At 35.5% G+C, this 16,003-nt stretch overlaps 1 protein-coding gene across 2 annotated transcripts in view; it reads left to right on the top strand.

The window, feature by feature from the left end:
* The first annotated feature begins 675 nt into the window (after positions 1-675).
* The window catches only part of LOC135582040 (uncharacterized), a 32,182-nt gene continuing 16,854 nt past the window's right edge, over positions 676-16,003 (top strand). The window contains exons 1-8 of one of the 2 annotated variants that reach the window (XM_065134141.1): positions 676-1,342; positions 2,916-3,019; positions 3,194-3,462; positions 6,348-6,596; positions 11,891-11,982; positions 14,257-14,467; positions 14,550-14,731; positions 14,870-15,094. In XM_065134141.1, the coding sequence (XP_064990213.1) occupies positions 788-1,342; positions 2,916-3,019; positions 3,194-3,462; positions 6,348-6,596; positions 11,891-11,982; positions 14,257-14,467; positions 14,550-14,731; positions 14,870-15,094 (1,887 nt within the window). In that variant the 5' untranslated portion in view covers positions 676-787. Of the gene's footprint in view, positions 1,343-2,915; positions 3,463-6,347; positions 6,597-11,890; positions 11,983-14,256; positions 14,468-14,549; positions 14,732-14,869; positions 15,095-16,003 lie in introns of both variants that reach the window. The other variant, XM_065134140.1, reaches the window with a different exon arrangement.

Genomic DNA, 16,003 nt, shown 5'->3' with positions numbered 1-16,003 from the left:
AGATGATTTCACCGTCGATATTTGAATCAATCCGACATGGTCTAAACTAAAGGATGCAAGAATGTTTGAAGTGGTAACTAAGGTGTACTCCAAGGTGGTCTCGGAAGTGTCGATCTCCTAAGGTGCTACCTGCACTAAGATTGATGTTGGGAGAGATTTTTTGACCCAATCCCTTTAACACTCAAGTTACTAATCGAGGTCTTTAGTGGGTAAGAGTTTTTCTTGGGAAGAGCAACTCTCAAAATAATGTTGATGGTTAGTTTTTATACTTAATCGTAGAGGGGATAACTTGTAACCATCTCAATATTCTTTTTTCTTTTTTTTTTTTTGATGTTTTCTCTACGTGGATTACAGGAGAGAGAGTTCCAAACGATATATTTTAGACTATTGTCCGGATAATTTGAATATTTCACTTTTACGTGATAATTATGTGTCATCATTATCCGTTAATATATTCTCTATCAATATGCAAATCCAAAATTATTATATTTATTTGAGTATTAATCGGATTGTTTGTGTCAATTTCTTAAACCCAAAACCGATTTATATGTTAGTCCTAAAGTTGATGACGGAAACCCAAAGACGACGCAGAACCAACCCGAACCCGTTTACCTCTCTCATATCGTGCCTGGCGGGTCGGGTCAAGAATTGTCTCTTTACCTGCGTAATCCATGAATCCTTCGCCGCCGTTCCAACGTCCCAACTTAAACCCTAATCACAATTTATATCCTCGGAGTCGTTTGGTCCATCTCCGTCTCCCTGCGAGGCCACCTCGAATTTACGAGCTATGAAGCGGAAGGATGCGGCGGAACTCCCGCTTCCGCCCGGCGACGGCGATGACGAAGGTGAAGAAGAGGAGATATCCCAGCCCGTCCTCAATCTCGGCCGAGGCTCCGACGTGTGCAAGGCTCTCATGGACCGCTACGCCAAGTCCTCCGCCCCGCAGCACCGTCACCTTTGCGCGTCCGCCGCCGCCATGCGTTCCATTCTCCAGGAGGAAGGCCTTCCCCTCACACCTCCTGGCTACTTCGCGGCTGTCATCACCGCCATCCGCGACGCCGACACCGCCGACCATGACGCTATTTCTGCCCTCTCTGCCTTCCTTTCTATCCTTCTACCGGTCGTCCCTGCCCGGTCCCTGCCTCCGACAATGGTAAAAAACGCGGCCCTCGTTCTTGCCACTTTCTTGTGGGACCCGCCCAGTAAGCTGCCTACTGGGGCAGTACGGTCCATGGTTAAGTCGCTTGGTGGCTTGGTGCTCCGTCTTGAATTGGAGGACTGGGACGAGGTCAAATTGCCTGTGGAAGTCCTTCTGGCGTTCACCGTGGACAAACGCCCAAAGGTAACAACTTCTGTTGCAATTTTGATCGATTAAGTTGCTTGTGTAATTGTTCAGGGATATGCTTTCAAGTGGTTTTGAATACTCCAAGTTGTTATTACACCTTTATTAATTTCATGAATAGTTTTTCTTGTATTGGTTTCACATAGTAAACAATGAATTCAATAGTAAATCAGAAAAATGTCAGACTTGTGGCGTGACATTATATTAAAAATAAAAAAGGAGGTTGCATAAAACACTTGGAATGATGTAAGTCACATCTGACACGTTACTGTATTTGTGAGTTTCAGCAAGGGATGAAAATTGATTAGATATATTTTGGCAAAAGGTATTGGTACCAGAACTTATACAAGTTTGTCTAGATACTGTGACTTGTATTTATTCATACTTTTACCAATTGGATAATAATCATATATTAGATATATTATCTATATCTAGGTTTCTTCTTAGTCAGAAAGTTTTTATGTAGGATATTTAAGTATATTTGATGTTTGTTAAATTTATATGGGTTAGGATATAAATTTTATGCTAGTTACATGTATAGTTATTGATTAGTGATTTAGGAACTATCTTGTTTAGTTTGTCTTTTGAATGATTTTAGTATTCTTTTTTTTTTTTTGTAAATGTAAGTAATTTCAATATGACATCTTATGTAAGTTTGCTCCACTTACCAAGATTGTCCACTGATATAAAAATGAAGCTAAGTTAAAGTAGAAGAAAATTGGGACAATATGTCTGAATGAAGATTCTTTGCAAGAAAGAAAACTAATCCAATCTTCCTGACATGGCAACATGCCATTTTTTTATAAAATAATTCTTGCACTTGTGAGACATGCAGACTGCAGAGGTGCGGAATCTTGATTCTCGGGAGTTAATTCTTAAGCCATAATGATTATGATCTTTATCCTTTTCTTATCACATCTATTATATTCTCTTTTTTATTCCCCAATCATCAGATCCTGATTTGTTTTATCCATCCATGCTTTCATCTTATCTCAATATTAATATCAGATTTCTTGTCCTACATTACTTAATGAAACTCATCAATGTGAACTTCCTTATCTATGTTTCTTAAGACTTAAGATACATGTTTACTAATTGCAGATGCTAAGGAAAATGTATACTTATCAATCACATATTGATCAATGAAAGTGAAGAATAAAGAATCTAAAAATACAAATTAAAAGAGCAAGTTTCCAACTTCAATTTGTTCATGTTGTAATTTTTGTGTCAAACTCAAATTTATAACTTCTTTTTGGAGATATGCAACTGAATTGGTTCAAATATTAAATTGATATATAATCTTATACTTTTTGTTAAGAAAAATCCTGCTTCAAATTTAAACTGATTCGAGCATGATCACCAAACCTCTCATAATTTTTGTTAATAAAAATTCTGTTTCAAATTTAAACTGATTTATTGAAGATTGAAGATAAAGCATGCTTACTTAATTCTGCTTTCCTTCTGAATCCTGTGCATATATGTTTATCATCTTGATTTTTACCAAAAAATATTTGCAAGTGATTACTGTTTTCTTTGATAAGAACTGTTACCTTTTGTGTTCTCTATGCTTTAGGTGAGGAGATGTGCCCAACTATATGTCAAGAAGGTTTTTGAAACTTTGAAGAGCTCCAGCATCATCAAGAAGGCGAGCAAAGTTGTGTTTTCTTTATACAAAAAGTACATATCTTTGTTGGAAGAATTCTGCACTCCTGAACTGTTAAATGCACCTGCTTCGAATGAATTGCACAAGACCGAACATTTGGAAATCATCCATATGCTTATCGTTTTGAAACTTATTGCACCAAACCTCTCTGAGAAAGTAAGAATGAAGATCATTTCTGATGTTTATAGGTTCTTGAGGAGTGCTACCTCCTTGCTTACAGGACACATTGTTAGAGTTGTTGATGCATTAATGGAACAAACAGAAGCTAAGATTCTTATTGCTGAGTCAGACGACATCATATCTGCTCTTACATCATATATATCTTCGAGTGAGAAGAATACTCTTGACACCACCGTTTTTGGATTAAAGGCTTTGAGTAATTTGTTGAACAAGCTTCGTGATGTTCAACCCACCATATGGATAGGCAGCTTTCCTGTGATCTTCGTCTCAGTTAAAGGTTTGTTTATCTGCTTCTTATAGTTTTCATTTAATAGTTGACTATTTGTTTGTACTTTAATTGCACTTGATTTGTTTATAAGCTTTAAATTTGGGTTTTGATTGCTATGAATATTTAAGATCAAGGATCAAAGGACCATCCATATAGGTTCGTACTTGTTAGTATTATCTTATCTGTTAGCCCACCGGTATGTGAAGCAGTGAAGCAATCAGTTTAATCTGATATGGGCTGTACTGCATGACAAGCTCACTCTATCAGGCTTCAGGTGGTAAATTGCTCAATATCGATTGGTATCAGGTGGTAAGCCTGCCACCCGGTGCCCATATTCTTTTTTTTTAAAATAATAACAATGTTAGACAACGGTTTCATCTCCTCTTGTCTCTTTCCTTTCTCTTTCTTTCTCCTCCGCCTTGTCTTCCTGTGTGGCTGTTGCTTCCTCCCTGGCCATTTCTTTGCTGGCTTCTTATCCTCCCCATTGCATTGCCACTGCATTACTCTCCTTCCCGTTGTGTTACTCTCCTCCTTCGATATGCATTGCCATCCCCTGTTTCTTCATCTGTTCCTCCACCTTCCCTCCTCCCCTGCCTCCTTCGCTTACCCTCTTCCCTGCCTCTTCATCTTCTTCCTGTCCTCCACCTCTTTCGATTCCTCATCGCCGTCCTCATTCTGGGGAATCCTCCTTTGGCTGGACCTTCCTGATCTGCACTGTCCAGTACTGAACTGGTCTGCCAAGAACTGGTATTGGTTCCATACCAAAATTAGAACCTTTCTTGATATATTAGGGATGAATAATCTTAAGACTGAGTTGTGACTGTCTACATGATTCACTAAGTTGTCATGCATGCATTATCATTAATAGATGATAACTCTTTTGAAGGAAAAATGTAATTGACATTACACTGTTATATAAAACTACCAAAAACAAACAAAAATCTGATAGAAAGTGACCTCTGTTCTGGCATCTCTTGGCTCAATCAACAACTGTTTCGAACATATTTACACTTGATATTGCGCAATCTTGAAATAATATCTTTCCAATAGGTGATAGTATGCCTCTTGTATGTGATGCAGCAACTCTTTGGTATATTGGAATTAGCATATTTAATTGGACATTGGTTTCCATATGCAGCTTGTTGTATGATAGCTTTTGATTATGGTCTTCCTTATCACCCTTTAACGCTCCATCTTTTATCCTCGGTTAAAACATAAGTAGTTTTATGTTTATGATGCATGCTTATATTTTTCAAAGCAAATAAAAGTATCTTTATTTTACCACAACATCATCCTGATCCATCAACTGGATAGAATAAATCTTTGAAAGTGGATAATGTTTTCTTTACTTGTTCTTTCTGCTAAGGTTTTGAATATCGTACCATACCAGTGTACCGAGGTTTGCTCGGTATGGTACGATACCACGTACTAAGCGGTAAGCTAAAGCATACCGATCGGTATGCCTAAAATAGGCATAAAACCCTCTGAAAATATCTGAAAAATAAAAAATAAAGTTAGGATAAGGTTTTTAAGTTAGAAATAAATATACATTTAGTATAGTTTAGGAAAACTAATGTAAATTAAGTAGTGTCACATATTTTTTTTGGGCTTTGAGGAGTAGCCTTGTGCAAGGTTCACAATTTCGGTTCGTTCCGGATCGTCCTTATGTTAATATTGAAGTATCTATAGAAAAATCATTTGAATTGTTAGATTATTTTGTATACGACTTAAATTTTAAGATTCAAATGAATTAAGTAATTATATGTGTAGATATACTTGATTATACCATCGAACGACGAGCCTCCACTAGTGGTGGATCGGGGTCCACGATCCTATGTATCTGTATATTAATATGATATGTTTGTTGGACCCAATCCTGAAATTGATCCCACGACATAGTGTATTGATACACCGCATGCCATTGGTGTATCGATGTGGTGATAATCGTAGGTTAATCGTTATGAGTTGGAGAGAGTTTAAGAGAGAGTGGGAGAAATGGATTGAAACAGGGGAGAGGAAAGGATTTAAAAACCCTTAAGGAGGTCTCCAATGGTCAAATTGACTATTGGAACATTGTTACAGATGGTAACAGTTGATTTTCGATCATTATCGCCCGGTATAGCCTCGTATCGCTCGATATGGGGCCAAATCGTTGGTACCGCCCGGTAGCGAGTGGTCCACGTACCGGTCTGCTGGCAGATCGGTATGTACCGCCTGTACTGGGCGGTATGGTACGGTTTTGCAATCCTTGCTTTTTGCCGTCTTCCAAAATCCTTCTCTCTTGTATTATCTTATTATAGGGTGTTTAATCATGGTAATTCTTCTCTCTTGTATTATCTTATTATGGGGTGTTTAATCGTGGTGATATAACTGACTGCTATTAAAGGCAAGGAGTGTATTGGGTTGGAAGTTTATTTCAGTTATGCAAAGGTATTGGAATGATGACATCAAATTTTATATATTTTGACATTCAAATTTCAAATAATGCAAACAGTTTGTATCATCTGAAGTAGCTTTCACTACATCGAAGGAGCATGCAACGGCCATCCATCATAGAATCATATTCTATAATTCAAACTCGGGACAATCATTTACTCTTCCTACTTGATACCCTGTGGTCAAATTCATTGAATATCATTTTGTTGCTTGTTTTACTGACTTATTTGTAGTCTCATGTGTTGTTGTTTATGCCCATTCTAGTTTTCTTCTTTTGGAACTAAAAGAAAGTTTACAACTGTGGTTGAACTTTAATATTTTACCTATTTAATCTGCTCTTTATGATTGTAAATTTGACTAGATATGAAACTTATATTGCAATAAGGTTTTGTCTATTTTCTTTGGGTCATTTAACTCATCTTTAAGTAATTTTGACTTATTATTGGGAAGCTTGGCAGGATATCTGGTTGCTGATGGTAATCCCTCCGAAGCTGTTGCAGAAGTCTTGAAAGACTTGATTAATGTTCATATTGACCTGAAGCTTTCTATGACTGGTGCAAGCAAGTTATGCAATAATGATGAAGATGATAACCCTGAGACAAGTGCAATTGTAAATCTCTGTTCTGTATTCAACAATATGCTCAACACTTGCAAATCCCCTACTGAACCTATGTTGGATGTCATTTCAGCTTTATTCCTCAGGCTTGGTATGTTCTTTCATCAGTTTTTGCCAAAATGTGCTTCATTTAAATTTACGACTGCTGATATTCATTGAAAGTTAAACATTATAGTGCTCTGCATTTCATGTTCATTTCTTGGTATTTATTAACCCTTTATTTCTTCGTGGTGATTGCAAAAAGAAATTCTCGCATTTTCAGACTGTATATATGCACAAAAAATGCCTATGTAAATGGTTCAAGTAAATATGATTACACATGGGCATTTATGTATCAACATAGGAGTGTATACTGAAGAAAAATAATTAAATGTGCAAAGTAGCTTATTTCTTGAGGATTTATGATGGCTCATGGTGCAAGAAAAAAATGTTGAACTTTACTCAGTATTAGATGGTTATTAAAATGCTGAAGTTCTCTTTTATGCAAATGATCTCAGATTTCTTTGATTGAGATGCCTTAGTCATGGGAAGAAGGGTAATGATTCCAAGGTTTTTAATTTTGTACCGTATCGACATACTGAGCGATACGCCTAAAATAGGCATAAAAACCTCTGAAAATACCTGAAAATAGAAAAAAAAAGTTCGGATAGAGTTTTTAAGTTGGAAATAAATATACATTTAGTATAGTTTTATCAAAACTAATGTAAATTAGGTAAGAATAGTGCCACATATCTTTTTCGGGCTTTGAAGAGCAGCCTTATGCAAGGTTTATAGTTTCGATTCATTACGGATCGTCCTTCAATTAATATTGAATTATCTACAGAAAAATTATTTGAATTGTTAGATTATTTTGTATACAAGTTAAACTTTAAGATTCAAATAAGTTAAGTAATAACATGTGTAGATATACCTGATTCTATCATCAAAACGAATGATGGGCCTCCAAGGGTGGTAGATCGGGGTCCTCGATCTTATGTATTTGTATATGAATATGATATGTTTGTCAGACCTAATATTGAAATTAATCCCACAACATAGTGCATTGATATACCGTATGCCATTGGTGCATCAATGTAGTGATGGTCATAGGTTGATCATCGTGAATCACGTGCCTGAGGTGGTACAAGTCGGTAATGGTCGAAATCGGTCAGTACCGCCTGGTACAGGTCAGTAACAGTTGAAGTTTTTATTGTTACTTCATGGTACAACCCTGTATCAACTGATACGGGGCCAAAAATCTGGTACTATCGGTAACGGGCGATTCACGTGTCGATAGGCTAGCGGACTGGTATGTATCGCCCGTATCGAGCAGTACGATACGAAATTAAAAACCTTGCATGATTCTATTGGTGACTTAAGCTACTATGACCCAGTGATTTCAATAGGAGCTCGGGCGAGACGAGGCCCGAGTGCCTCGCTTCATTTCCAAGTTGTGTGCTTCAAAGAGTGCCTCGCTTTAGGCGAGTGCTCGAGTTAAACCAGGCAACCGAACCAGCGTTTTAAGTCTGGTTAGGTCTCTAATGCTTTAGTTGGTTCAATCGAACCATCTAAAGCACCAATATCAGCCTTCCTCTTGCGGATTGAACCAGCTAAAGCATCGATATCAGCCTTCCTCTTGCGACTTCCCAACCCTAACCTTGCTCATCGCTCTCACTCATGCTGCCGTCGCTACTGCTGCCACTGTCGCCGCTCCCCACTCCCGCTCCCGTTTCCACTGTCGCCGCTACCGCTGCCACTGTCGCCGCTCCCGTTGCCGCCGCTCGTCGCTCCTGCTACCGCTGTCGTCGCTCGCCGCTCCTGCTACCGTTGTCGCCGCTCGTTGCTCCCGCTCCCGCTGCTCGCTTCGACCATTGCCGTTGCCACTATCGCTGCTCGCTACTCCTGCTGCCATTGTCATTGTTCGCTGCTCCCGCTGTCATTGCCACTATCGTCGCTCGCCGCTCCCACTCCCGCTCCCGTTGCTGTTACTCGCTGCTGCTGCCATAGTCGTCGCTCATCGCTCCCGCTGCTCGCCGCTACCGCTGCCACTGTCGTTGCTTGCCGCTCCCGCTGCTGCTGCTTGCTGCTCTCAGTCAGTAGCCTCGATCTTCCTTACACTCTTCTCACTTCGTCTATTGTTAACAGTATATTAACAGTATACTACTAACTGTATACTAGTAACAGTATTTTTATTTATTAGATTAATAATATATTATTTTAATTTTAATACTGTTAATTTTTATTTATTTGAAATTATTGTTATTGTTTTGAATTTTGAGATTTTTTGTTAATGTGATATTGTAATTTTACAAGATTTTCTTAATTAAATATCATATTTTTATTTAAATAATCATATTTATTAATTATATTATATATTTTTATATTTTAGCGTCTCGCTTCGCTCGGGCGAGCATCTAACGCCTTGGGCGTTTTTGGATCTTGTCGCCTAACGTTTTTTAAATCACTGCTATGACCATCACATGCTTTCCATATTATTTTATCGGCTTGTTTTTCTTTCTACCTTGATCTATTTCTTCTTGGCTTCTTGGTTCTGGTTTTAATTTCATTACTATTATATTCTGTTTATAACCTACAACTACCTAGACATATATTAAGCTTTGTTAATCTACTGTTGTTCTTGGTTTCTTAATTTTCCATCTCTCATAGCCTATTGTATCATTATCTTATAGTCATTATTAATATCAAAATGGTATTTATATAACCTTGTCCTATAAAGTATATACATTTCATAATGTTTTAAATATAATTTGGATTAAGTCAATTTGAATACTTGGATTTAAGACAATCTGACACTAGCTTTTGTATAAAGTTGGACTGCTATCGTATATACTGACCCATATCACCTAATATTACTAGAGCAACAACAAAGTCGCAAAGTCTCAACTATTTGGGGTCGGCTATATATATTCTTATCGTCGTTGAGATACGTAAAAAAGTCACATCCTTATTTAAGAGTATTTAAATTCCAGACCTTTTTATATCTCCCTTTTACCTCTTCTCATATCATTAATAGGAATAATTTTCTCTTTATCTGCATGTCTCCTTATCTCATGTCCCTGTCATCTTAAACTATTCTCCATTTTATCCTCTATTGTGGTTAATTTAATTGTTTATGAATGAAAATAGTTCTTTTCTTATCTTTCCTAATAACTTCACACACTCACCTCAATATTCTCATTTTAAAAATATATTTTTTTATACATTGGTTTTTAATTATCCAACATCATATCAATATAGTGCTGCTTTTAGCACTATTATAAAACTTTTCTTTTAATCTCAGAGATATTCAATGATCTTTTAAGCTCAAAGATACTCAATGATCACACAAAATGACTCTCACCATTTTAATAGTTCCGTTTTTACATACCTTTATCAATATTTAATCTTGTTGAATAATTGAACTAAGATACCTAAAATTTTTATTAAATGGATCTTCTTTGCATATCCATTAAGTACTAAACTATATCCTTAGGCTAAAATTGAATATCATATATTTAGTTTTAATTTTACTTAAACATTTAGTTTCTAAGAATTGCCGGCATACCTCAAGTATAGAATGAACTCCATTTAAACTTTCATTGACTAATATAATATCATCAACATATAACATATACTAGGGAGGTGTATTCATAAATGACTAATAAGTTCGTCCACTACTAATTTGAAAATATAAAAACTTAATGTAGATCGTTGATGTAGTCTTATACTTTATAAGTGTGTATAGTTCTAACACTAGTGACTACGCCAACATACATATCCTTTATGACACTACTAGAATTAGTAAACACATCTCTCTTTTCTAACACCCACATAACAAATCTCTGGCAACTCTTTCATGGGACATCTCTAATTAATAAAACCCATATGCAAATTTTTTTTTATGTCTATATTTCTTCATTAATTGTCTGAATAAGTACACAACTATCGTGGATCTTCTTGACAAAAAAACCAAATTATTTCTTGAATATATTCATTTCATATCTTTTTCTACTTTCCATTACTTTCTGAAAGTTTTTGTGTGATTCACAATGTTAGTTCCTCTATGATTAGAATACTTTTGGATATCACCCTTATTTTTACAAATTGGTATTAAGAAGCTCTTCCTCCATTCATCAAATATCTTTCCAAATCTCAAATTTGTTTGGAATAAACTACTCAACCAATCTGCTCCGCACTCTTACCTATTTTCATTTTTCTTCTAAGCTTCATTCATCTCCCATGCTCTATTTTTACGAACAAATCTATGATTATTATATTTATTTAAGAAATATTTTTAAATAAACTATAAAAATAAAAATTTTCAGCTTTCCTTAAATTTATTATTATTAATAATTATCTTTTGATCTTCATCTTAGTGCATTAAATATTACCTAAATTTTTACACTTTCTTTTTCTATCTCTAGCAATTCAACGTATATCTTTTTTGCCATCGTTACTACTTAACTTGTTACAAAATTTATTATATGCCTTATATTATACCATACCTTCTAGCCTCTTCTTTAGATTCTATATATCTTTTAAAATGCTCTTTATTTTTTAATTTTGTTAATCTTTCAAGCATGATCTTTTACTAATAATTGCCTTTTGAACTTCCTCACAAGTCACAACACCAAAAACTCTCTCTTAAAGCTACATCTCTACTTTTAAATTCCCCAAGAATAAAGAGCTCCTAATCTTATTATGTTGGGATGAGCAGACAGAGAGAATAAATGTAAATTTAGGATAATTTTTGAGGCACTTCATTAGTGCTAACTCACGAGAATGGTTGAAGTTTTAAGATGTCGACAAATTCTCATACTTCTTGTATCAGATTTCTATGACTATTTGATTCTTGGCCTGATAAATTATAAGTGGCATGTTATTTATTTTTTTCCTAATGTAAAACTAAATTTAACTTATTTAAATCATGTGACAAATAATTGTTGTATATAAACTATAAAGAAATCTGCAGGAAGAAATTGCTAAGTCATCTTATATTTCATGATGAGTTTCTTCTTTGGTTCACCAGTACTTTTTACAGCTAGGTTTCCTAGACAAAATAGGAGATATATGCTAAAGATTCATAATGAAAAACATATACATGTAACTTTTCACATTTGAAGATCTAATGCTGTCATCTGTTTTTTTTTCCTTGTAGTTAACTCTTCTTTTTTAGTTTTTTTCTGATCTGGGCCACTCAAATGTTATATGTAAACTTGTTTGTTAACACCAATGCATTCTTCACATTGAACTTGAATTGCTTATACATGGTATTGGATGTTCTTGCCTCCTAATTCTAATAAATTGATGCACTATCAATGATTTCCTCCTTGTTACAAGATTGCAATAGATTAATGGATTGTTATGTCGACCAACATGCCTCCTTAACATTTTCTTTGATTGTAGGCAAGACCTCGTACCTATTTATGAAGGACATATTACTTAAACTGGCACAATGTGTGATAACAGTGGAAGGAGACTTGTCTGTCATGAAACATGTAAGTTAAAAACAAGTATCTTCACCTTCAGCAAGCTTCATTTATTTATTACTTGGCCATTTTCATTGTTGAAGTATGCTTCTATTTTAGATTTTACATTTTAGGTACATATGATTTCTGTAAAGTTCCAAGTATGCATGTATAACTATTTCATTTGAATATACTTCTTAAAAGGCCATATTGAATAATCTTCAATAGAGTTGCAACACCTTGAAAAGTGTGCATATAGTTACTTATTTGAAAAAAGCAAGGTTAAAAACCAAAATAATTCTTCAAGGGTTACGTATATTTTTTAAGATAAACATTGAGCTTCTTGAGGGTATTCATATGATTTATAATTTTTATAATTTTGAATCATAACATTTTTTAATTGGAAAACTTTGATCATGAATGGTATTTAGCACTTATAACATAGGATATGATTATGATGTATTTAGTCTTAATAAAGCTTGTGGGATTAAGTTGTAAAAAAAAGGATAAAAAATAGAATATATAATTTATTAGGGGATTGATCGGAGTTCAATACGATGAGGATTAATATATATTTTTGTAATCCTTTTATACCAAGAAGGGGGTGTATTCTAATTGTTACTTCAGCAATAAAGTTATCCTTTTAGTTTAACTTGTAAGCTACTAATCTTTCTCGAACTAGAGATATACCAGACGGGGGGTTCTTCCATTGTTATATGTGAAGGGGATGGAGATTCCTATTGGAAATATTCTCTTCGAGGTGGGAGTTCCAAATGGTTGTGAGGATATGATTGCCTAGGCTTAAGGAGGTACATCATTGGATTCAATCGCTGTGAACTCCTTGTTTGTCAACTGGAAGACTTCGTAATCTGTACTTACTATAGAACATTGCATAATAGTTTTGTGAACAATTGGTTCAATCAACATCAACATAAACACCAAGAGATGCAAGGATATTGAAGAATCACAAATATGGACCACCTCAATGCGCAAGGACATCAATGCTCAAGGATATAGTGTTGTGCTATCAAATCTTGTGACGGTCTTGCCCATTGGCGTAGTCACTTATATTGGCCTTTTGCTCCTGTATTTGCTTTTGCTTTTTCTCTTAAATCCTTGGTCAAAGACCATTAAAGTCTCTTTTAGAACCAGCAAAGCGCTTGGGGCACTTTTGGAGTAAATGTGGCCTTGGGCCTTTTACTTGAAACATTTCAGGAGTTAGGTGGCTTGGAAGGAGTCAGAAGTGGTATCCGACTCCTTCCATGATCCCATATAAGAAGGCTGACTGCTTTCAGGATTTGTAGGAGTTGCATCCATTGGATTACTTGAATAAAGCCTCTTTGATCTGCTAATTAGACAGCCCATTTTATTCAGCTGGTGAATTGAAGCAGCTGGAGTGTGTTTGAACCGACTCTATAGCACCCAACAACTGTCAATTTTGCGTAGTGTTTCCCATGGAGACTTTGTGAATAGTGTTTTAATGGAGATAGAGACTTTTTATTATAGGACAGGCTTGTCCTCTCTTAACCTTTAGGGACAACTCCCACTATGTTGGTGCTTTATGTTCTTTTATGTTTTATCCTGCATTATTGTTCTTGTATGCAATTTGAGACGCTGCTATTTGAAGTTTGTTATAAATCTAGTTGGATAACTCAACTAGTAAATGTTAAACTTCCTATTGTTTTCAGTGAAGCTTCACAAGTTGTGTAAACTACCTGATATATTAAAAAAAATAGAATCTACCTTCCGAGGATTATACACAAATAGATTAATTACAACTTTTATGTTGGTCAAAACTGAAGCATTACCTGCTTCAGTTCTTTTTGATGGATCTCTAATTTTTTGATTGTGAAAGCAGGTGCGCCACTGTTCTTTCGACCTCATACTGTAACCTTCTGGGAGTGTACCAATTTGGGCACAACAATTATTAGGTCATTGAACAGCATGGGCTAAAATGCCCCTGGATAAGAACAGGGAACACTTTGAATATTTAGTTATTTGCCATCTTCTTCCCTCTTTAAATCATTATATATGATTTTCTCAATTATCTGTCCCTACTTTTCCTTTTTCTGCCTGTTTCTCACATTTGGTGCCATTGATGGTAAGAAATAGGAAGTGCTCAGGACTTGTATATACCTTTGTTTAGTTCTTGTTAATTTGAGGTTTGGGGAAGTGAAGGGAAATGCACAATTCTTGCATCTAATTTTGTACAGCAATACTTCAATTAAGCTTATCTGTGAGTAATTGAATAACTTATTAGCTTTTAATCTACAAATTAATCTGACTTCTCTGTCTTGAGTGCAGCTTCAGAAATGTATTGGATCTGCTGTAATCGCTATGGGACTAGAGAATGTGCTTTCGTTGGTTCCTATATCTTTCAATAGAGACAAAAAAACTTGCTCAAATGCTTGGTTGATACCCATATTAAAGAGATATGCTTCTGGGGCATCCTTATGTTACTTCATGGACCATATTGTGCCCCTTGCTAAATCTATTCTGAAAGTCTGTAACAAAGGTATCAGTTATATCCTTTAGTGAAACCCAAAATTTTACATCCGGAAAGAATGATGTCTTGGATTTTTCATTTCATCTTTTAGTGAAAAGAGCGACGTTGCAAGAAAAACTCAGATCTTATGCCCATGAATTGTGGGATTTGCTTCCTGCTTTTTGTCGTTGTCCTCCTGATACTTCTCAAAGTTTTGATTCTCTTGCCAAGCTGCTGGTACATACTCTCAAGGATGATTCTTCCTTGCATGAAACCATATCCATAAGCTTGCAGGTATTAGTAATTTAAAATTTTAAATATACTATAAATTTTTGGCTAGGTTTGTTTTTGTTAGCTGATTACTGCCTTTGTAGTGCCACTACTAAGGCTAGATTGTGCATGTCCTGCATTAAGAATATTGTGTTGTATCAGATACTTGTGAGTGAAAACATGAGAGTTCTTGGGGCAAACCAAGAAGTAAACCAGCATGCCTCATTAAAAGATATTCATGATAAGGCCGAAAGTTTTCCTATTGGGTACACGAAGAAAACTGCATCAAAGAACCTAAAGATCTTAGCTTCCAATTCTATGGATTTGATTGAGACTATGGCAGATGTCTTCCTTGATTCTCCTCCTGAAAAGCATGCTGTCCTGAAGGTATTAAATCCATCTTCTACTTACCATCCTTGTGCTTTTGAAATGTTACCCCGACAATGCAATGTTTTTATTTTTCTAGAGACAGCATAGTGTAATATTTGGTAGGATCAGTTGATTCTTCTAGTTCCAATTTTCGTAATAATTTTTGCATCATCTTAAGTCTGTTGTTTCGATTTTTAATCATTATTAATACTTATATAGATCATTATGTTCTACAAGAAGAAGTCATTCAATAAGAAATTATTATTATCTGGTCTCAACATGGGGCTTATTTTGCTGGGAGTCACTAATAGTTTATGAAAATTGTTTAACCAGTGCCAAAACTATTTAACACCGGGTTACAATATGGACAAGATATGGTGCAACATTCTTCGTTGATCTTTTCCCCCATAACTTGTTTAGCAATCTTTGAACTTTTGGAGGGCGAATATTGCTTTGGACTAACTGCAAGGATTAAGAGTTGTCTGTTTCATGCTTGCCCTTGTGATCAAAACCTTCCAATGCTGAATTAAAAAGTATATAGTCTTTGTGTTGTCTATTTTATATATTTCAGCTTCGTTGCATGCTAGCCCATGGTTGAAAACACATCAATTTTCAGGGTTTTGACATATAAATCATGATTTTTCGGTTGATAAAAGTAGAACCCACTCTGAAGTGGACGTAGGTCAAACTGCATTAGTTTGGTATAAAGATTATGTTCATAAGGGATTTTGGATTTACTGTTTCTAGAGATATGATTGTCAAGTTTGACTTCCATGTCTTGGAAAATACTTGTACTTTGAATTACTTTTCTGTGTCCATTCTGGACGCATGTATGCTATCCGGTTGAAGATGAATAAAATCAGGATTAACAGTCTTTGATTCGGCTGGCTATCAGATCATCAAATTGGATACCGATTGAAATCGGTT

This window comes from Musa acuminata, chromosome BXJ2-11, assembly GCF_036884655.1.
Source record: "Musa acuminata AAA Group cultivar baxijiao chromosome BXJ2-11, Cavendish_Baxijiao_AAA, whole genome shotgun sequence".
In the NCBI taxonomy this organism is placed as follows: Eukaryota; Viridiplantae; Streptophyta; class Magnoliopsida; order Zingiberales; family Musaceae; genus Musa; species Musa acuminata.
Note: the sequence above shows the minus strand (reverse complement) of the source record. Positions and strands in the feature narration are given on the sequence as shown.